The sequence below is a fragment of the Petromyzon marinus genome, chromosome 7 (assembly GCF_048934315.1).
Source record: "Petromyzon marinus isolate PM22_M1 ecotype Great Lakes invasive population chromosome 7, UKy_Petmar_22M1.pri1.0, whole genome shotgun sequence".
NCBI lineage: Eukaryota > Metazoa > Chordata > Hyperoartia > Petromyzontiformes > Petromyzontidae > Petromyzon > Petromyzon marinus.
Genome location: NC_133673.1, coordinates 8,337,546 through 8,361,261, shown reverse-complemented (window position 1 = coordinate 8,361,261; position 23,716 = coordinate 8,337,546). Strand labels below are relative to the sequence as shown.

Sequence of the window (23,716 nt, the reverse complement as noted above, 5' to 3'; positions counted from 1 at the left end):
GCAAAAGTAAGGGGAGAGATTGTTCACGCTTACGGTGGCTTTCAGACCGCATCCATTATTTTCGTCTCCCCCCTCCTCTTTTCCGAACATAGATGAACTCGTACATTTGAACAAACTCTCAAATCGCTCTCCGTGGTGCTAACGTTAAAAATAATCGCCACTTTTTTCAAATTTTCTTGCTGTGGTTTTCACACCTGATGATGATTGCTTGTGTTGCAGTCGAAACGTCGTGAGCATTTTATTGTTTTCTATTTTAATTATATTATTGTTTCCCTTCTACGTGACTTTACCGAAAGAACCAATAATATGAATCCCTGCAGTCACGAAAGCTTTAAATCATTATATTATCATTATATTATCAAGGGGAAGGGGGTTGCGTCTTATAATCCGGCACTTGTAACACTGTGTGAGCGCTCGACCATTCCTTGATTGCCGATTACCATACAAAAAAAACTCACCTTGATCACGTGACACGGCCCTCGACCAATCACTGGCCGAGGATTCCCCCCCCCCCCAGCGTATCGTAACGTCTCGAGCGCTTGGCAAACCGTGGTGGGTATTTATATTTTAAACAATAATAATCTCACGGATTTTTTCACCAAATGTTGCACGTTAAAGAAATTGTACACAAACAAGCTGCGGTGTTTGTGTAACGAAACTTTTAGTTTATTTGTAAATTGAGCATCTGATTTGGTTTTGGTAGAATTGATACGTATGGGCTGAGGGGGGGGGATGTCCCGTATCCGTTGTACGGAATGTTAAAAGAGTAAATGTTCCAATTTAAATCACTTATTGGAGGCTTAAACAATCATAACATTTTGTTTTAAGTTAAACAAAACGTGAACTTTAGCACCCAAATACAAAGATATAATGTGTGCACAAACGCACACGATAGAATATGATAACGTTTTCCATGTAAAAACTCAAATAAAAACTACAATATTTTGAGGATAACGATTCTGTGTACTGTACATGTGTAGTAGTCCTGTCAATCCACTGCTGGTTGAAGACGTCCCCACGCAGCGCGAGTATTTGCTATTCGTCTCCACGCGATAAGCCAACTTCGTTGAGCTGTTATTTGTGCAGCTCAAGTCGATTCTGAAAGAAAAAAAGAGCCCTATAAGCTAGCTCAGTGTGCCTTACCTGGTACAATAAAAACTAATTGTATCGTTTTAAATACTTCACGCCGGTCAGTGCGGATTTGCCAAAAGTCGGGGAAGCATTGGAATTCAGTGGGTGGCGGTGACCCATCCACGCAATGCCCCGGAAAATCCACGCTTGCCTGCCGAGGTCTGGCAAGATCCTGGCACATTGCTGGGAGTTTTTTCATAGGCAAACAATACACTGCGATATTGGCATCGAATATACTAGTTTGAAGGTGCGAGTATCAGCGGGGAGATGTTATACCTTTTTCATGATAAATTAAAATATTTCCAATGCCATAGGAATATCGATGTAACACAACTGCCTCAGGGAGAGTAGAATCATCTGTAACTAGACTGGAGGAATCCGATGAGCTACCAGGCTATTACACTGATATCCAGTGTTTCACAGGTGTCCAGAGTAGCGTCGCAATAGTGCACTTCGACCTTTTCACGAGATCCTGCCATAGAAACGTGGACTTTGCCCTCATGGCTGAGGTCCAGCAATAAGGAATTATCACTCTCCCGTGGCTCTTTGGCATGGGCAAACCAGCTTGATTGAAATCCTGTACCAATATACTGTACTGTACCGTCATGGCCATTTTGCCATTAAAGGTATTATGCCGAATGGTTACCACAAATAGCTTTTATTTTATGCATTTCACAGTTTTAATTTTTATTGCAAAATGCATTTGCAGTATTGACCTGAGAAGTCTAAATTCTGAATTGCCCACAGAGACCAATTGCACATCAAATACGGGGCTTATTTGACACCTTGAGAATCATAAGTCAATATTGATCATTGGATTCCAAATGTAAAAACATTTTTCTTATGCTCTAAATAAAGTTGCCTCTGATTTAGTGGAGTGGAAGAGTTATAAAAAACATTGTAGTATTGAACCTTTTCAAAGTTTCATACATCATGGCCAGAAAATAATAGCAATTGAGAGATTGGTAATCATCCATGAAAGTTTTAATAAAGGTCATAGCTGTACTTTAAAACATTGCAGTAGCACTTACTCATAATTAACATTTGGCTTATCTATAGCGTCAGCACGGAATATGTATGAAGACATTTAATGAACACTCAGATTAGACACACACCTGTCACTATCGAGGGATACTTGTACAAAGATTTATGTTGCACTGACATTTCTATTTTTTTTCTAAATTAGATTTTCGTCTCGTGTTGGTACAATTTTGTTACGTGACTTGTGTGGAAGAAAAGCCAATACAACTTAATATACTTCACAAAATTAATGTACGCCATAAAATAACAATCATGCTGGGCTTGTTTTGTTTTGGTGAAATTAACATTGTGTTAATAATGAAAAGTTTAATATGTCACCAAAAGCACTAGACTGGCTCGAAGATTGTATACTTTAATGTTTAATGGGGCAATACAGCGTGGGCACGCTACCCAAACAGACTTTTAAAAAAAGTGACGTGCCGCATCCAACTCACCCCACAGGCTGTACGTTGTCCTCCCCAGTTAACAATGATGGTGTATGAAGGAATAGCAACATTTTATTGTATAATGTTGAGTTTTAATATCCAGTTGAGCTTCAGGAGACACTAAGATATTACCAGGGAGTGATTGTAATGGACAGTTGCATACGATATGTTCCATAATTTTAAGTTGTTTACCACATTCGTACTGTAGAGTAAGGGACCGTAATGTGCGATTTTTATGAAATGTACACATTGTAACTGGAGTACAGAAACCGATAGCATCTCCAAATTCCATTTAAATCTTGCAATTTGGATCCGATTTGCCTGCTCCCATGCTTCAGTAGGCAGAGAACACAATCAATCAGATGCTATCTGTGTTGTCATTGCAGAATGCTTAACAATCCTAGACTGGGGCCGCAAAATGGATCATACAAGCTCACTTGTGTCTGCATGGACAGCAATGGAACAACCCCATACTTGCCCAAGAGAGTCTCCTCATGGGGCTCATAAAGTTAAAGCATCTCAGGTCAGACCTTTCTTGCCTTTTTTCTGGCCAAAATTCCTGGCATATGTTGGAGTCAAAGGTCAGGTGTTAGTCCTCCCAATTACTTTCCTTTCCTGCACACAAACAAGGCTGGTATCTGGCAACTGTCACAGGATGCAATTCATTATTAATCAAGGCCATATAATTTGGTGATTTCCCATGTTGCAACATGTGCATTTTTTTACAGCAGCATCCATTGATTATATTGTCTATTTCATATAAAAGTTTTATTTATTCACAGTTATCCAAAGTTTGTGTGGGAAATCACTAGGTATACTGATAAAATTGTCTCATGCCTTGTATTTTTCAACAATTATTTTATCCCCAAAATATTCCCTGCCCTAAATTTTATAACCTCTGAACGGTAGTTTTTTGTGCTTTCTTTAACCAATGTGAATGCCTTAACTACCCGGGAAGGTTGAGGGTGAACAGACCAGTGATAGGCTTGGGAACAACGGAGACCTGGGATGTGCCCTTCGGGACCCCGAGCAGAGTCTGTTCAGCTCCGTCCGTCAGCTGCACTTCAAGACCAGCCTGCTGGAGATGGTTGAGGAGCTGAGAATGCGGAGGGTGAGTTGGGCTGGCTCTGCGCTACGCGTCGCTGCACCGGGAGGTTACACTGGGTTCACGAATGGCAGACTTTTCTCAGGTCGTAATAAATGAACCAGCTGTGGTTTTTTTATGCCCTATGGGCAGAGGCTAGAGTAGATTAGTGCTCTACGCAATAGGGGTGGTGGCCGTGAAGTCTTCTCATATGTTTTTTACGTGACACGCGTTTTATCTTGCGCAAGGTGCAGGTTACAGATCTGCAGCTGCAGCCCAGAGGTGGTCCAAAAAATACGTTATTAACATTGTTATCGTGGGCCAGGGCAGCTGGGCATTACGGGCCCTGGTACGGCGTGGGTTTGGGTTTTTGGGGCCGCTGTGCTCCGCTGAATTGGTGATAACTTGACAGCTCGCTTGTAGCAGCGCTTGGTATTTATCATGTGCACAGTGATGTGTTACACTTCAAATAAAGTAGAATGTGCATCTCATTCCATTCTGCATCTGTGTGGTTATCATTTTTGTAAACACCGGCTTGGCATTCACCTCTTGCGATTGTTAACGTCAAGATGGGTTATTTTGTAAAACCTTTATTCTAGACCTTTTTCATTGGCAAAATGTTGGCCTTATATCTTTGGTATTTTGTTTCTTCATATGTGTAGAATCACTGTTTTTAGCAATATGCTTCAGTACTATGTTTCCATATTTTTTCATATTTTATTTTAAAGAAATCAACGTATACTGATATCGTAGATTATGATAGATACAAAATTAAACTTTAGATACATGGTTACATGAATGTAATTGATCAAATAGGCAATGTTATTCCTGGACCTACTAGTTATTTTAGTAACTATCAGTCCAGTTTTTCCTTTTTTCAGCATATGCACAACTCATGTCATAAGTCATAGTCACATAAATGCAGAAGTTTTTGCTTTAGCAGGTTATCGAAAGTACTTGTTTTATTGCACATACATATGTGCTTTTAAACAACATCTACAAATAGCCAAAGCAGTAATCCCCCATTTGTCAGCTTTATACGGCGTTTTATTGAGATGCGCTTCCCAGGACAGCTTTATTGCCACCATACATTACGTTGCAACACAGGAGGTTCCATATATGAGCACACGGGATGGACATTTGCTGCTTGATGCTGCACGAATATTGCTGTTAATCCATCCATAAAGCGTGGAGGAAACACTAAATATTTTGTCACCCTTGATATTATAAAACTTTTTATTGCTCAAAGTATGGTGATGTGCCGGAGCCCTTTTTGCTTTGGCTGAATAAAAGACCCATTCACTTGATGTATGCTCAGTGCATCTCAAATTGTGCAGCACAAAGAAAATGATGACCTATATTATCACAAGGAAGCATATTTTAATTGCTTGGTGTCATAACAGGTCACTTGCATCATTCATATATCTGGAGTCACTTGATGTATACGCCATGGGTCTCTGGCTACATGGAATATTATTTGAGCTATTAATGGTTTATCTACTGTGTAATTTTTCCTCCGTATGCCATGATCTCTGTTTCTCATTTCCCTTGATGGCCTGCAAAATGACAAAGGTTTCTAAATTTAATTTTCATGGTTGCAATAATTAACGTGCATAGGTCTTGTAAGTGTAACAGATATGTATTGTATATATCATGAGTTGTGAACTTGGTACTTTTATAGGAGTGAAAATTAATGGACTTCAGGACTAATTTAATTATTTTTGTTTTCTGCTGAAGATAATACTTTTATGTGTGTGTCCCCCCCCAAGGAATCCGAGCGTCACTTTGAGGAGAAATTCAATCAAATGATTACAGAGAAGCAAGAATTAGAGTGGCAAAAGGTACACCAAGACGTTTGTGTCATTAACAAAAAAATCTTATAGACTCACAAGTCAGCTGGTACAATTTTCTCAGATTAATACCTGCCTATTGTAAACTAGGGGTGGGGAACCTTTCTTAACTGAGGGCCAATTAAGAATTGAAAATACCTTTGGCACGCCACGCATTGGCACGCAGCTCATCTACCTCTGTCACCACAAGAGGCTTTTGCAGTGAGAGAAGTAACCAAGTATACTAACATTACAAAAATGTTGTCAGGTACAAGTGCAGCTGAGATGCTTCAAGTGATGGATAAATATTTGTTGCAGTCTATGTATAAGTAGTAGGCCTTGAGATCAGGGGATGTATTAATTTAATTTCTGGGGCAGCCATGGCCCACATGCCATACAATCCCAACCCCTGTTGTAAACTAGAGTAGAACCATGGTGCATTAGGTGCAATGTAGCATCACTGAAGCTTACATGTGACGAAATATGCCAAACACTAATTAATTGACCAAACATCCCAATGCAGAATCTGTAAAAGAGTCTTGAGACTCGGTGAGGAGCTTATGGGTTAATAATGGGCATCATCTTATGCAGTGCAACATCTTTCAAATTAAATTGCTCAACACAAGGTCTAAAATGAATCCTGAATGAATGTGATATTTTCATCTGTGTGTAGTTAGCACATTAACTCATTTTGTCTATAAATTGGAGTCTTAGTGTCTTTCTATGGCGTGCAGGAATTTGCCGTGACTTGAAGGGCTTGACTTTGCAAAAGTCAAGCTGATAAATGTCTTTGCCTTATAAAGGGTCTGGACTTTGTGGTGTGAAATTATCTATTAGCATTGATGGACAATAAAAAAGCAGTTAACAGCATTAATTACTGACCATAGATAACAATAACCTTTTACTTTAATTGCTCCGTGAAATTTTTATTTATGACAATAATCCATGTTTCTGAAATGTACGATGTGAAACATTTGAGAAATTATCAATAAGGTTAATTAAGTTGCATTAATATAATAGCTGGACTTGACCTGCAATGTTAACTACGTTTGATATAAATCCCGAAGATATATAGATTTTTTTATATTCTGTGTTTTAAAGCCCTTATTTTTTGATAGAGATATTTCCAATGATATTGAACATGAAGTGTATACGGAGGCATTTTCAGGAAATGTTTTTTTTTATGAAGAGGGATTATATTTGTACATCAGGTGCATTGATTACATGTATGTTCTGTATACTGTGTACATTTTCTGAAGTTGTCAGTCATTGCACATTTTAAGTTAAAACTATGAATTACCAGCTCAGTTTCTGTAAACACCTCCCAGAGTAGCACCACAGTACATCATTGGAATTTGTATTTTCTTTAAAATAATTTCACATTTAACTTGAACTTAAATTTGGGTTTGATAAAAACATTCATCTGTATTTGAACGTATGTGTGACCCTTGATTATCAGTGTTACTTATTGAGTTGTGCATTATTTGTTTTAAACTTTTGTAATTTTCACATTCGGATTCAATAGCAAAATCATATTACTGCACAGGCTATACTTATGCAGTGGAAACACTGCATGCTTCATATATAAAGATTTATGACCAGGTATGTGTAGTTTGTATAATTGTTTAGCCCGATATATGCATGTGAAATTGCATGTAACTTGTGTTAATTAACAACACATAACCAACACTTTAATTATTCTTTCTTATTCTTTAACAAAGCAATGATTTTGTATACTTTATATCAATTACACAAACCAATTTAGTATGTTTTGCACTTTTTCAGGAGACGCTGGCCAGTAAACGTGAAAGTTTGTTGAGAGAGCATTTGGAGGAAATCACAAAAATAAACAAGCAGGTTTGCAAGTGGCGATTGGGTGCTTGGTTTCCCACACGTCCTCCCCCCCCCCCAACACCCCTACCCCCAGTGACCCGCAATGTGTCAATGTCTTCCGTGCTTCATTAATTTGAGATGATCATGTAGCACCCTTGGTGCCCGCAGCCTGTAACGCACGCCGCGCAGTGTTAATGACATATTGGTTGGTGTCGTCAGTGTGAAGCATGTTTTCTTTCTCTTTTTTTCATCAGTTTAAATCAAAGCTCGAGAGCCTGGAGGCAGAGAAGGTATTGTGAAAATGCATGGGTTGTATTCATGGCAATGGGGACCATACATGATAAACATGGGAAGTGTGCGCTGGGTCTGTATCCTCCCTCGCCACCATAGCATTTCATTGTCACGGAACCTGTAATGTTCTCCGTGAAGCCCCGATCATTTTAGACACACGGAAATACTCTCTTAGTACCCCTCATGAGTAATGCATTCAGAATGCGCCATTCAATCTACTGCATTTACGCAACCTATTAATGCACCCAGACGGATAAGTATTGCTCATTTGATGAGGTCCCTCTTGCTGTGTAAACGTATAGGTAAAAAAAATAGCAATCCGTAACGACTTAAAAAGAGTCGGTCGTTTAACTTGGTCCAAATGAGGCAAATTTTTGCCACCTTTTCCAATAACTTTTTACAGTGAAAGCGTATTTTCTGTTGATATAATATTTGTATTAAATCCACAGAACAAATTTCAGTTCTTGTCTGAAGCTGCAGAGAGAGAGGTCAACATCTTGAAAGATAAAATTAAGGCACAAAATGTAAGCTTATTTGAGAAATTTACACAACATTTACTTTTTATTAAAACACAGCTGTCGTTTGAATCCTAATTTATACAGAATATAAACAGAATTTTAGCTTTAAAAAAATAGACATGCATCTATTATACATCAAATTCTGTCACTAAACAAATTAAACACATTCAACTATTTTAATTGTTGCAGTTATCTGTGCATTCTTTGGGAAAGAAGCTTGCTGACCAGGTATGTTGTATTATTGTTTTAAGTACCTCAATGATTATCGTGAAAGTATAGTTAATTTAGGTAATGTATACACGAGTCAAGAAAATAATAACGTTTAATAAAATGCACATATACAAATTTTACTTTGCATCACAATAAATTGTACAATATCAAGTGAAAATAAAACAAATTGCTAAACAAAATGAAGACACTCGGAAAGCAGTCACATAAAGCACATTAAAGACACGAGTATTTAGCAATTTACTATACAAGTCACTATTTACTGTTTAATCAAGTAAGAATTATGATTCATTGTCTTCTTTCCAAAGGAGCACGAGTAATTAGTGACATAGGATCACCAATTATTTTATCTTCTAATGATGTAGCTGCAGGTACTACAACCTCTCGAAGGGAATATAATCTCATTAAACGGGAAACAAAATCTGAAAAGTGCCCACAGAAACATGGGGAAATGCACACTGGTTGAAACATAGGGACATAATTGAGAGATCATATTGACTATGAATAAAAGTAAGGAAGATTGACATGTCAGGGATGATGGCCGGTTGTCAAGACTAATGAAGGAGTCGTAGGATAGAACAAGCCAGAGGCAATCCACAGTGGATTGTAGGAGCTGCTCGGGATGATGATGATGGCTTGGGGAGGCCCTCATCCAACAGTGAATAGATAATGGATGAAGATGATGACTAACCTCTACATTGGAAAATAGACCATCGTATTGCGGAATATATTTTGTATCAGAGGAAATTGTAACATTGTATACAGCGAAAGGTCAGTGCTTACATGAATGTTTTCCGTTTTATCTCGTATTTTCAAATCCTATTTAGGATCAAAAGCTTCAACTTCAAATGCTTGGCAGAGAAAGGGTAGTCAGTCAGTTATCAGAGGTTGTTAACTTGCATTCCAGCGTCAGCAAACAGTGTGAGACCTACAGGCAAGCACAGGATATGCTGGAAAGGAATGGTGAGATTCAGCACCATTATTTTCAATACCAAGATCACATTTTACAATTATTTTCCTTTGTGTTTCTTCTCTGTAAAACTTTAGCCTTATATATACTTGTAAACATGAACATATTCTGGATAATGAGACACTATTCCCCCCGGTATTTTTTAAGCGAAACTTGAAGGTGTATATTAAAATCTGGTAGGTGTGTATATGTGTGACCAATTTTAGGATACATTTGTCGACAGTGAGTAAAGTTTTGGAGTGCGTCTTACTTTCTGGAGCATCTTACTTTCCGGGGTATTACATAATCTTCAGAATATGGTATTTGTGACATTATTGTATTTGTTTGACTTGCACAGTCCAAGAGTCCTTGAAATTAAACAAAAAACTGCTGTATACCAACAAGCATCAAGGATGCATAGAGGAGGGGCTCAGGCAGGTAAGCGTATGGTTGGCTGTGAGTTTCCTGAACATCCCTGGTGCCACTTTGACTATTTACGTTCCCGTAACATAAAGTGTGATGGACAAGCTCACAAAACAACAACAACGTATGTAACATAAGTACTCCCCTTGCAATCTCTGAGGCTGCATTGTGTGGGGGTGAGCTTTACTACATGGGTAAGGGTGTAATAGGCATATCTTTGTCTTAGCCCGCAGTGACAAACACTTGCAGAGCGCTGTTCGTCAGCCCCACCTGACTGCGTCTCGTCAACTGCTCTGCTGACCTTCTGTCAGCTCCCCTGCAAAGATTTTAAATCGTTTTTTTTCCCCCCATCTCTGTCTTTCTATTTTTCGAGATTGCGTGCCCTCTCGGGGTGTTATTTTGATTCTTCTTGTGTGTCGCGAGGGATTACTAACGTTTGAACAACGGCCCATGCGCAGGGCGTGACCATGCATGAAAAGCCCCATTAATCAAATGTAATTGAAAATCGGTAAAGTGGTGGAGATTTAAGTATTCTTTATTTGATTGTCTTTGTCATGCATCAGTACAAGCATGGTATTTTTAATGCATTTTCTTTAAAACAGTTTTGAATGTAATATGTCCTATATCATTAATAACTGTCGTTGTACAATGTTTCCTTCTTTATGGTTAAGTATACGAAACAACATAAATGTGTCAACACAGTAGTATTAATATCCACTTCAAAGCCGATTGTAAGCTTTAATAAGTTCCGACAATAATTGCACCACTGTGCCTGTGTAAACCGGTTCAATGGCAAGCACACTGACAATTACGACCCGGTCACTTCCAATGTAATAGTAATCGTTGGTCTTTGAGTATGTAGCCAACACATGGTGTAAAGAACATGATGTTGTTAAATATGTCATTTTCATTGGTAAGAAAAGTAATTGGGCTAGTGCAAAACACATTTCTGATACTGGCCAGCGATCGAGACTAACACTGGAGTGGCAGCCAAATGAGGTACATCTTATGAGAGGCAATCCACCGTGGAGATGGAGTGATGACATCAGGTCGTGTACAGGTATTAGGTGGATAATTGACTCGTAAGACGGTGACAGCTTGGGTCGGCCTTCATCCAGCAGTGGATTGACCCTGGCTGATGATGATGAATCATTGGTGTCCATGTTCAGAAGCTGCAAAAGGTATCTGCGGAATTGCTGCGGGCAAAGATTGACACTCAGACTAAGTTGGAGGAGAGAAAGCGGGAGGTGAATCAGAGGCACCACAAACTGGAAGAGGCACAGCTTCAGCTGCAGAAGGTTCGATACATCTCAGTTTGATCTTACTCTAAACATGTGTTATGTTTTGGGTACATTATGCTCTCTATTTTGTTCATTTATTTTGCTTTAAACCTGCATAATCCATGTGTGTTCTGATTCTGTACTGACCCAGATCTCTTCACTCTTCATCTCAATGGGCTCTCACCTGGTTTTAAATAAAGGTCTACTACTTTGTCTTTAACATATCGTCAGCAATTAGATTTTCCAATAAATTGAGTTTGAGGGATTATGAGTACCATACATTCCACGTGCAAACAGAGCAATAAATTATTTATTTAAAGTACTGTAAAATATACTTTTTCATGATCTTTATAATGTATGTGTCTGTTTTTTAAAGGAGATGGATCTAGTGAAACTTTTATCACAATCGATAACTGCATTACGACAGGAAAAACAGGTAATTAACATAATGATTTGCAATTAAATCTCAGCATTGCATTTATATTGTAAGCCAATGTCTTCACTAGATGCTGATGAGGCGCATTTCATCATGGCATGTTTACAACTCTGCTTTAATGAGTATTTTTTCCAGTTGAGAATGCCTGTCCTATGGCTATCCTGGTCATCATCACAGCAACTTGGAATTTCCACTACTGGTTCAGCACTGTTGACAAAGATGAGCGTCACCCCATGCTATTTAGAGCATGTGGACACCGGCTTGGCCACTTGACTTGGAATTGATCTAAAATTGTGTGTATTTTTTTTAAAATAGGAAACGAACAAAGCACTTGAAGAATCACAAAGACTCATTGAGCGACAAAGTGTGCATGTGAACAGAACTAAAGAAGACAATGTTTCACTTTTACAAGAAAACCAGGTAGCAAATGACTTGTAAACACATCAAACGCTATTCCTTACTAATATACTCATTTGCTTAATTTAATTTCAGTGCAATAAACATAATATCTGTAGATTAATTGATCACATTATTTTTCAGTAAAATATTGTTATTAAAAGTGCTGTATATTTTTTTCCGGAAAGCCACAAGTGAGTCAAAATATTGTATCAGGTCCTGTATTGGGATGTTTGGCCAGTTTGCTTTTAGAGGAGTGTTTTAAATCTATTAGGTGACTCTGAGGTGAGGTGACTAGGAGCTGACAGTGAAACCTGTCAATGGACATTTTGGTATTATACCTTGCATTATTGGGATATCTCTAGCTACACTGTATTTCTCCACAAACATGACACTCATTAAACGTAATTGGGTAAATATTCCAATGCAAAACCCTCCTGAAAACAAACCTCGACATTTGACGATTTCCTTGATTAAATAAATTGTTAATACCATTAAATGACTGCTCAATAAGTATTTTATTGAATGTTGTCAGGCTTTAAAGGATGACAACGAAAAACTAAACGGACGCATGATGGAGAAAGATGAAAATTGCAAGAGTATAAAAGGACGCTTTGAAAACACAACAATGACCCTTGAAGAAGAGGTAACTGCCTGTAATCCATATGGCATATATCGGCTCAAACGCATCGATGTGTTTAACCAGTTTAGCGCATGGCGAGCAGATACCGTGTAGGTATACCTCGAGACGTGTTGGGTGCTTGGGAAGTGGCACATTGGTTAGTGTGCCGTGCTTTTTTTTTTTAACCAAGTAAGGTCCACTGAGCTATATAGCTCTTTTACCAGAAGCAACCTGGCCCCAAATCATAACTCAACGAAGTAACTTATGTGGAAATTTATCGTAGCCAAATACTCTTAAACGCATGTTTGTAAATGTGGAGGGAAAAACCAGAGGACCCGGAGAAAAATCCACATGACCAAGGAAAGAACTTGCAAACTCCAAATATACAGGTGTCAGGGTTTGGATAAAACCCACGACCTCCTGCAGACCAGGCGAGGGAGTTAACATCTGTGCACCGCGGCGCCCTATGAACCCACCAGCCATGGAATCTGAAGCGGTTCTTTGTACCCCCTTCACCAACCTGCACTGACTAGCGTCGTTAAGTATGGTCAAACAATCCCTCTGGCAAACAGGTATAGGGGAGACCTTTATTACTGGATCGAGAAAGGGGGCTATATATTAAGAGACGAGTTGACTGGAACTTCACATATGACTTAAGCTTGCGTCATTGTTTACAGAATAGGAAACAGCAACTCAAGCTTGAGTCATTGCAATTAAAGTATGACATTCTGCAACGCAGCTTTCAGGAAATAGAGGAGAGTAACTGTAAGTTCAAATCGCGAGTAAGAGAGCAGGAACGAAAGATTCAAGGCCTCCAGGTACGTCCCTTTATCATTCACATTTTATTGGAATTGGGAAAGTAATTTTTATATTTCTGGATGAGCTGGACTGGTGTTGCTCAATCCGTGATCCAGATCTCACGATGCAGGTTTGGATGGAATGTGTAACTGAATCGCATCACTTTTGGCTGTACTGTGAAATGAGAGCTGTATTTTTCAGTTACCTGTTATGACTGCACCTGTAATATGAGGAATTTGTAAAGTTAGACTGGTTGGTGACCCCTGCTATCCCACAGCAGTCAGTTCAAACAGTTGCAGATGTATTAGTGTAACCAGATATAACTTTTCCATCTTTGCACACACATTTTCAATACTGCAGTAAGCAAATGAGCCCGTGGAGGCATGTCCTTTTAAAGATATCCGCGAGCATTTATAAAGCACTAATGTTAATTATCCACAAATCCTGTGAAAAGTTTAGTATGAGTGGTCCTACGTTTTTATTTTAAATCCTGTGATTTATTTTGCAGCATTCATTTAGCTACCAAGGAGATGAAAAAAATATGAGAATTGACAGTTTGGAGAGCAGTCTTGCAGAAAGAGAGTTGGAGATACATGCATTCTGCAAAACAAACAAAGAATACTCATCAAAGGGAACGCAGTCTGAAAACCAAACCCTGTGCACTGTTAGTGACACAATTAAAATTATTGACGATGAGGTTTTGAAAAACACTGACATTTTAATTGAAGAGCAGAAAGAATCGGAGCCACGTGTAAATGACGTTTCCTGCGCAGACGCTTGCGTTACAAGCGACAATCCATCAGACGCAAGTCCTGTGCTGTGTGCAAGTCCTCAGTTTTCGGATGCTCAGGAAGAGAAAACAAAAACGCAAAGCCATGTAATTAAAGATTGCATTGCAATAACAAACATGGGAACAGAAAGACATTTGAATCTGCTCGCTCCTGAAAAACAAGTCATGGCAGACATCGGTGAGGTCACGAAAGAGGCAGAGTTACTAAATTTACTGTTGCAAAATACAACAGTAATTAATAGTTCCGAGAATTTATGTCAGCAAAATGTTTCAAACGTACAAACTAATCCCACTGTTAACAAACATAGTGTCGCAATGCCAGAATCTAAAGAAAAAAGAGCTTTATCGTCGGAAGAACAGCACGAAGACGATGTTATCGTTTCTCATGAGATAAGTGAGCAGGGAATATTAGGTGAAAAAAACAAAGCAGATCGAACCGCTAGCATTGATATCCAGCTAATTTCAGCAGGAGCCAGCTCTAAGCTTGCAACTGTTGGGATTGCTGGCAATGTAAACGAGAGCTCCACGGTACCCCATAGGGCCCCAGACTGTGTTTCTGATGCACTTCCGTTTTTAACGAAATCGTCCAATGAGGGGATAGAGAGCTTTACGTCAGTTTCTGAAGCGATCGGCAACCAACTTGTAACCGGTCACGAAGAAAGTTCTACCAGTGTCGAGTCAGGAGCAGCCTCTGTCAATTTACCAATTGTTCACCTAGCCAACATAGCTACCGAAATAGCTACCACTTATAAGGAAATGTGCATTGCTCTACCAGATGCTGATTCTAGTGCCAGTGGTGTGGAAATATGTGAGCAAGTAAGAAGCATGAGCACTGAAGTACAGCTGGCCGTTGAAAGTGACATCGTAGCTTGTGAAGAAAATACTGTTACTGATGCTTCTTCAATAGCAGAAAAACACATTGATTCGCATGCTTTTGGTGATAGAGAGATCAAGGGTCTATCACCTAAAATTAAATTAGCAAGTACAGTTGATGAAATTGTGCATCAGCCATCACAGTCATTGGAGATGGTCACACCTATGCCACTTGAACACGTTGCTGTGGACAGTACAGGGACTAATCCTGAGACTAAAGGCTGTGCTCCAACAGAACTGCCAGATCAGTCACCAATTGCACTTGAGTGTTCCCATATAGGTGAGAAGTATGACGAGGCAGATGGAAAAATCTCCATGCTGGGACAATCCATTACAGATGACAAACACAATGTCTGTTCACCAACTGATGCCCCAAAAGTTGTGACCACTTTATCTTTACGTGAATTTCTAAATGTTTTCTCACATAAACCAACGAGTAGCAGTAACACGGAAAGTAACAACTTGCTAGAAAAGTGCATTGCAAAGGATCCAGCCACAGAAACTGCCAGCATCTCCTCCTTGACATCGTTCCGTGCTACAAATCCTGGTTATTACAGTATGTATAAGCAAATTTTTTCAAGGAGAGAGGACATCAAAACGCCCACTTCCCACACTCAAAGCTGCTCACCATATCTCACATCGACCTCGAATGCGACACAGCGGGACGCGTGTGTTGGGGACAGAAAATATTGGGGGCGTTGCGGTGAGCTGTCTAGCGCAGCCCCACAGATCGCACAGCACAAGAACACCACTGCAGGCACCTGTAGTGCTGCTGCTCACGATACGCTTACGTCTCCTGCGGATGGTGTCACACATCAAAGTACGAAAAGTATCTTACACAATGACCTTTGGGCAAGATCCTCTTCATCAAGCGCTGCTGTGAAACACCAGTTTAATTCTGGTGGGTCGAGTGCAACATTCATACATATTAATTACTGTTTAGACTTTGCTGCATTGTGGCTAAAGGACATTTCTCCCTGCTTAGTGTGGAGGTTTTCTTTTTAGCCTGCATATTTTTTGTAATTTGTAAATCATCTAGACGGCAGTTATATCTCAAATACGTTGTACAAGTAAGGGAACGTTTGATTTCCAGGGCATGTTTATCAGGAATGGCATTAAAGGTTTTTTTTTTTTTTACACGGAGTGAAATATTAAAGGAAATACTGTTTCCATTGAATAAACGTGGTAATATTCCAATTGACCACATTTGAAACATGCAATTTATAACATGGATTTATATATATATATCGCTCGTTCACGCCAGTGTTTAATTCATTAAAAAAATTCCATGCTACATATTTTACAGAAAGGTATCCCATTTAGCATATGTGCTCATGGCAGTTATTTTTTTATGAAGTTGATATATGTCCACGTGACATTGAGATATTTTCGAGGGTGTACTATGGATAAAGACTCTGTGCTAATGGGTGATTTATCCTGGACATTAATAGCTCCGTGCAGGGTGTCTCCATCCACGTAGTGATGCCTGCTTTTTGTCCCCCAACAATTGCCCTCATAGTTTCCCAGTTTTCTGTGCGCCCACCGCAGGTCTTCCTGGAAACCGGCCGCAGGGAATTTTCCCGGGCGACGTGATCAGCGGAGCCAAGCGGAAGAGAGATTACAGCGGGGAATGGAATGCGATTGCAGAGGCCTTTGACGTGGAGCAGCCTTCGTCCAAGCGCGTACGCTAACCACCCCGTACCACGCCGAGACCGCTCAGCATGAGCTCACGCCCCGAGCATGTCCAGCAAGCGCTTGTCTGCGTGCCAGCAGGCATTGGCTGCAGTACTGTGGATGACGACCCTTCCTTTGAAATTCACCTTCACGGTTTTCTTTTATTTCTGAATTATGTTTGTTGCCGTCATGGCTAGTGTGTTATTTAAAGGATTGATGTCGTTTCCAAACTTGATTGATCGGTCACTGAAAAACGTGGCACTCTTTAATGAAAGAATGGATTTTTGGTATTCCTTTTCCACCATACCCCTGATTGAACATTGCTTATTGTGGTGTAGTTATATAAATAATCGTGCTTTTTCATAATTCGTTTATAAAAAATATATATAAAATGTTAAGTTACATTAATTTGTAGTTGGCTGTTATTTCAAAGGTTACATTTTTTTAAACAAGTTTGTCTCAATTTGTTCAAAGACCTTTTTTTTTACAAATGGTAAATCCCTGTATCACATATCCTGAAAAAAAACTGTTCGCTGTTTTTAGTGTTGGATAGTGTTTCTGGACAACTGGTTATTTATCCTGTTATCATGTACTTTCAAAACAGAGTCCATATGATTATAAGGCACAATCTATTTTGGTCTCTTATAGGAATCCGTTGGGAAGAAATTAAACGCCTCTGCGTTGCACGAAACTGCTCCCATGTGTGTGCTTCCTGGCCCCAGTGTGAGACTGGAGGCCAAACACAATGTCACCGACGTGGAACTGGTGGCTTTTTCTGATGACGAAGAAGACAACTGCGCTATAGGAAATAAGATCACAGACATACAAAAATTCTTAAATGTGGACATACTAAAACTAACAAAGAAATGACAAATTCTGAAGCTCAAATATACAAGTAAAACCAAGTTGCACTGCATGTCCTTTACGCATCAAAGTTTAAAAAAAAGTATCGTAATCTTCCCAGCATTGCGCTGGCATAGCATCTGAATCAAAAGTGGTAACGGTCGTTAGAGGTGTTTCAAATATTTGAAATGTTTATTGCTGTTAAATGTTATTGCTGTTAAATGTTAAGGTCTTAACTACAGTGTTTAATACTATCGTTTTATTATAGTAATACAATAAAAAACTTCGCAAATTGGTTATGTTTTATGTTCTACAAATGCTTTTTGACATGTTTAGGTTATGTAATCTATGTAGTGCTTCATTCGTCGTTTTAAACCACTACCAATTGGGCATGCTTGCTATCTTAGTCACTGGTTAAACAAACAACTATTTGACGTGATGTTTCAAAAGCTTTTTAGACTTTTTTGCAATAGTCCACCTTAATGGAATGTTAATGTTTTGGATAAATATTTTAAATAAATTTCCTAACACAAATAGGGTGTCAAATAAAATAATGACACATCGGAGCAGTGCTCATAGAAGTGTAGTAATAGTGTCTTAGCGGAACTGGTAATGTAAGTGGGATGAATCCCTTGTGCTCTCGACTAGTCATATGATTGATCACCTTGTAATTGCATGATTTGTTAGAATATTTATTTGCAATTCGATCCAAGAATATATATTTTTTTCTCTACTATTGTGTATGTATACATCTCTAATATCTGCAGGGTTTATGTGAAGCAATTGCAACAAATGAGAATTTAAAATACAATTTGCATAGGTTATAACTTATTAGATTCGATGCGTGTATAAAGAGTGTCAGAATCATCATTTCGTCAGGAATTGATGCATCTCTACATGCTTCTTTAAACGTTGTTTAATGAGCTTCAAATCCTCTGCTGAAGTTGCAGTGCAATGATGGCTTTTCAAATTCTGTCAAAACACTGCAGTATATTAATCCGTGTCACAATGTAAATGGGTGCCCTGCACACCACGTTCCAGGCACTCTTTTAGGGATGTACAAGACTATATCTTCCACACTGGCTGCATGCTTTGGAGTAGGTCATGTTACTTTAATAAAATGTCATTTACTTCAGTATGTTATCTTAATCCATACACGCCTCTGTATCTCTCACTGAAATTCCACGCATGAATCTCTCTCTGCTTTGTAAAATTTTCTGTTTTCGCTGATTTTTGTGTGTGTTAATGACCATGTTTCCGAAGCATATGTCGGAGCAAGTTGTGCGCACGATTACAAACCTACTGATTGTCAGGTACTTCAAAATAATTATGGCTGAATTATTTTCAAATCTAAATATTTTCTTTTTTACAAATTTCAGTCTTTAGTGTGTTGCCCTTCCCCCGCACCTCCAATTAACACGATTGCCAACGTACGGTGTGAAACTGTGGAAGCCGACGTCCACCTCCCTGCGAGCGGGCGGGGCGCGACGTCCACCCCCTCCACTCCCCCCCCCCTCCTCCTCGTCGGCCGCCTCTCGCCGGGCCCCCGCCGATCGAGTGATCGGCCCCCCCCCCGCGCCAGCGCCCTCTCTCAGAGACATGGCTAAGTGGCTGGCTCACCACCGCCCGGGGTTATCTCCCGCGCGCTCATCACACCACCACACAAACGAACGCGCACGCCCCTGCAGGCGCGTATTTCCATCACAGGCTGGCCGCTGAACAAAAGCAACGGCGGCGGTATGAATATGCACGCGCCCCTCCGAGTGGTTAAGCCCTAATCCGCGTGCACGCAATGCTAACGGAAAAGGAACGGCGGCGGTAGGAATATGGGTGCACGCCTCTATTTTTACTGTGTAAACACGCTGTGTAAACGCGCGCGAGCAGGTGTAATCGCACCCTGCCCCACGCACGCGGCGCTGCAGGCGCGCGTTTTCCCACACACACGCGCGTAAACACGCGCCGCAACCAACGGCGGCCGTATATGTTGTAATACATGCCTCGCCTCGCCACACACACGCTCAAATCACCAACCCCGCTCGCTCTCTCACGCACCCCGATCCCCCCGCGCAGACGCACCACATACAAATCGCAGACACCACGCCGAGGTTCTACCCACACACAGAAATCACACTACACCGATATTCTGAACTAAAGTTTATTAATGGCGTCAATACACTACCTGGAGGAGTATTTTGCGAGGAGAGCCTGGCGTAACTATGCCCTATGAACCCAGCTACTCGAACGTCCTACCACGTACTTTGAAACTGGACTCGCGGCGTCTCACGGACACTGAGAGAGTCGGAGGGAGAAGGGCGAGAGAAGCCTTGCCCAATCACTGTCTCGCAGCAGCAGCACTCGCTGGCATCACACGGATGCTGTGAGCGGCTTGAAGAGGCAGGACGGCAGGCAGAGAGTGGGTCGTGATGGCCCGGAGGTTGTAGACAACTAAACTCATCGTCCCGGGGCTCCCAACTTTATTCTCTCGTGCCCCGTAGTTCGAGTCTTCGGGTCTGCTCTTTATGCCTCCCACCCATTCTCCCGTTCCCAGTAGTTCGAGCCTTCGGTTCTGCTCTTTATGCCTAATCCACCCTCCATCTCCCCCCCCCCCCAATGTTTTGAGTAACTCATTGCGGTTGGCTCGGGGAACCTTTTCTTTTTGCGCCCATACAATTTTAAGCCAATTTAGGGGCACCGCAATGTAACCCGTCCGGTGGGGGTCGGCCAATCTCCTGGCACTGGGAAACCGTGGGACTCTCCCCCTAGGGGCCCTTCGGATTAAAACCCGAGGTGCCAGGCAACCCCCCGCCAGGACACTACGTGGGTGTGCTGCGTGCGGGCGTGTGTTCAGTGCGGGGGCCGGGAGGGGATCGCGGCGTTTGCGGAGTTTCTCCGCAGTCCTGGCACCACCAAAGCAGTTCAACATCCTGTCAATACAAACATCACTGTTAATCGATTGCACGTATACATGTGGATATAATTCCTTTGTGAGAGATAACGTGTGTGGTCGTGCGCATACGCTTGAGAATGCATTAACATTCAAATTCAAACAATGTTTGGGAATGTTTCCATGGACCATATTTTTTGTTGCCGTTTAAAACAGATAGCTGTGTTTGAATACACGGGGGGTCAGTTATCCACATGCAATTTTAAAAAAATACGTTCGTAGCTAATAACTTATCGGCGCTCTGTTGCTTCAGTCGTGCATTGCACTGCCCGGGTTGCAGTAATTATTTTCTTTCCAGTATTCACTTTTAATTGATTCCATATCCTTGCATTTCAGATCCAGTGTTTGCATCCACCAGTACTCGCTGCTGTCACGTGGACTGTGCCATGACGAAACAAGGCGAGTGATAAAATCAACCAACCATTGTATATTCATTTTCTCTTCCACAACATACTCCCTCGTACTTATTTCAAGACATTAACACTCATGCTCTTCCACACAACACATCAGCCATCTCCAATGGCCAAAAGTGGCAGCAACAAGAACCTGGTTCAGATCAAAGACTGCTGGAACAAGTGCTGTTAGCGAGCGCCCATTGAGGCCAGTGCAGTGCCCAAGGGGGCTGGTGTGGCTATCATCCACACCACACCCTGCAGAATCTGCCTCCCCAGTGTATTCATACTGTACCAATACAGCACACATTTAAACTTGCATCAACCGAATGGAGGCAATGGGGACCGGTTCAGATATCACTTGCCAATGACTGTTGGCCATAGTCGGTAATCGAACTCAGATCACGCCGTCAAAAAGAACGGTGCACTAAGCACTGTGACAATACCATAACGTACACACATGTGCTGAGTGTGACTGTAAATCTATAATTCAATGGTCTGATGTAGCATTTCCAAGTGTCTTGTGCCAGAAGAATATTATTTAATTACAGTAATGCTGATGCTTTGCCACAAAACAAAAAGTGGCATTCATAACTTGAAAGAACCTGGTTTCAATCATTTTACCGTACTCAGCTTTTGAGTGCAGCTTAACCTGTACACTATTTTTGTGATTCTGCGTTGGCAGTGGTGCATAAGCACAAATGAAGACAACTCAAAACATGAATCAATAACGCTGCCTTAAAGAGGAAAAGCGATTATAATAGGTGACGTTTTGGACAATGGCCCTTCATTACATTCCGTCTTCAGCAACCTTTTCCTAATCGCTCTTTTTCATTGGAGAGAGATGCCGCGATGAACGAGAGCCATTATGCAAAACGTCACCTGTAATATCGATTTTACTCATCAGAGCCAGTGGTATTGTACACTACACAGTGTGGGTACAAAGTCCCGATGCCCCTTTACCTTTGACAGTCATAAAAGATTTCAAGACGGGTATAGGAACTTCTCGTACACCCTGTATAAGAGACATCGGCACCACTGACATTTTTTATAGAGGACTTCAACTTCACGCGACCAGGTGTGATATAAAACATCCACCTTTCCTAACAACAATTGTTGAAAATATAAATCAATAAACTCCATCACTTGATAACTGTTATTTATCAGTGTTAGAAAGTGTCCCATGTTGTTTCTTTAGGAACTTGTAATTATTTCAGTAAATCAGTGTTTGTATTGGCCCGGGTTCTACTCTTGCTTTGTAAAGGGCTGTCCATGCCACTGTTGGCTTGCGATGATGTTATTATGGGGCTGCCCGCGAGCACTCTCAAAGCTCTGTCGGCGCGTGCAATTTACTCTTCCTGTGGGAGTGCGAGCAACTACAGAGCGAATGATAGACACAGGCGCAGGGTTCAATGTGACCTCTAAACATTGGCCCAACGGCCAGCGAAGGCAGAGAAAAATGAAAGAGGCAGCCAGAGGTGAAAATTCCTCGTGCACATCTCCCAATAGACTCATCTCTCTGGTTTTAATTAAGAGCATATTGCCCTGGCAGAATTCTAACTACTTTTTTTTTATTTGAGACAGTGCAGTGAATCTTCTGTCTTGCTGGCATCAGCTGCAAAAAAAATCATCGCAGCCCTGACAAACTGGGGCTGATCGGAATCTGTGAAAGCACTTGCGCTTAGAGATGAATGTTACAGTTTTGGGTAATTTCTAATTCAAAACAACAACTTAAATAGCTCCCCCATGTGTTTTCAGGTTGTACTGTGTTTATTGTTGCATAATGTCTGACGGTTTGTTCCACATGCTGAAGAAGCTCACAGCACATGGGGTGAAACATCGGACAATGTTGAACAACACGTGGTACATGTACAAGCCAAAAACACATCGACGAAGAGCTGCTGTACAGCTGCAAACGCATATGTAGAATAATCACACTTAATGCATCCACTCAACATACAAAAATTTCAAACTTTTACAAATGCAAAAGTTCCAGATTTTGTCAAGCCACAAGGTTGTGTCAGGTTATTCAACGCTGCCCGCATGTTGACCCTATTTGCGTGGGGATGGAGTACTGTATGTATGCATGTTAAACTTCTTTCTCACCGTACGTAGCCAACCGTGTTCATCGGAGAACAAGTAGTTCTCCGTAAACGCCTCGTCCAGTGGCATAGTAACTAACTACATCGTCCGCTCAGGGGGTGCGGCAATCGCCTACGGGCTCAAACATTTAACGCTGTAGGTGGCGCATCGGCTTTGCGAAATATGGCCACTACTAAATAAAAGCATTTTAATAAAAAAAAATTCAAACCGCGTTATAAAATTAGTGTTTTATTTTTATTTTACACTGTTGAAAACATATCTCATGGTGATTGTCAAGGGGGGCCCAATTCGTCGCTTTGGCCACTGGGTGGTGGTGGAGGGGTGGCAAGGGACCCCCTTGCCCCCACCGCTAGTCACGCCACTGGCCTCGTCCCGTACACGGCTCTCACACACAGCTCCGTCGTATACTGCTTCCTCACCCCATGCACGCCTCGCCCCGTACACGCGCACAAGAGATACCTACACGAGCCTCCCCACCACCGGACCCGCAGCCACGCAGCAGCGCGTCAACCCAAGCCAGGCTGGTGCCATTACATCAGCCGGCAAAAAATAACAAGGCAATGACAGAGCCAGCGGAATTACCTAAGGAGCACTTCCCTTAATAAATGGGTTTTGAAGGTCTTAAAAAGCTTTTTTATTACATGTAGTGAACGTTTGTTCTTCCTTTGGTCGTATATTACCGGCACTTTGTTTTGAGTGTGTAGCAGCACCAATAAGCAAAAGGGGGCTTTGAAGTGCAATAAGTTGTATTTACCACTTGTGTAGAGAAATTAATGTTAAGTTAAACCGAGACGGCATTGACCGTTAAGTGAA

At 41.0% G+C, this 23,716-nt stretch overlaps 1 protein-coding gene and 1 long non-coding RNA gene across 3 annotated transcripts in view; one reads left to right on the top strand and one right to left on the bottom strand.

Moving 5' to 3' along the window:
- Window positions 1–495: 495 nt before the first annotated feature.
- Window positions 496–18,617, top strand: CCDC73 (coiled-coil domain containing 73). 2 transcript variants are annotated; one of them, XM_076065324.1, is made up of 18 exons: window positions 496–552; window positions 2,984–3,120; window positions 3,556–3,708; window positions 5,451–5,522; window positions 7,296–7,367; window positions 7,598–7,633; window positions 8,084–8,158; window positions 8,342–8,380; window positions 9,208–9,343; window positions 9,688–9,767; window positions 10,922–11,050; window positions 11,409–11,468; window positions 11,784–11,888; window positions 12,400–12,510; window positions 13,164–13,304; window positions 13,793–15,848; window positions 16,496–16,629; window positions 17,270–18,617. In XM_076065324.1, the coding sequence occupies exons 2-18, from the start codon at window positions 3,016–3,018 to the stop codon at window positions 17,489–17,491; spliced, it is 3,726 nt and encodes a 1,241-aa protein (XP_075921439.1). In that variant the 5' UTR covers window positions 496–552; window positions 2,984–3,015; the 3' UTR covers window positions 17,492–18,617. The 2 variants fall into 2 exon arrangements, with proteins under 2 accessions (XP_075921439.1, XP_075921441.1); XM_076065326.1 differs by lacking the exon at window positions 8,084–8,158.
- Window positions 18,618–19,605: 988 nt separating this feature from the next.
- LOC142924021 (uncharacterized) overlaps window positions 19,606–23,716 on the bottom strand; it is an 82,766-nt gene continuing 78,655 nt past the window's right edge. The window contains exon 2 of the long non-coding RNA XR_012941154.1: window positions 19,606–20,388. This is a non-coding gene — a long non-coding RNA (uncharacterized LOC142924021). The remainder of the gene's footprint in view (window positions 20,389–23,716) is intronic.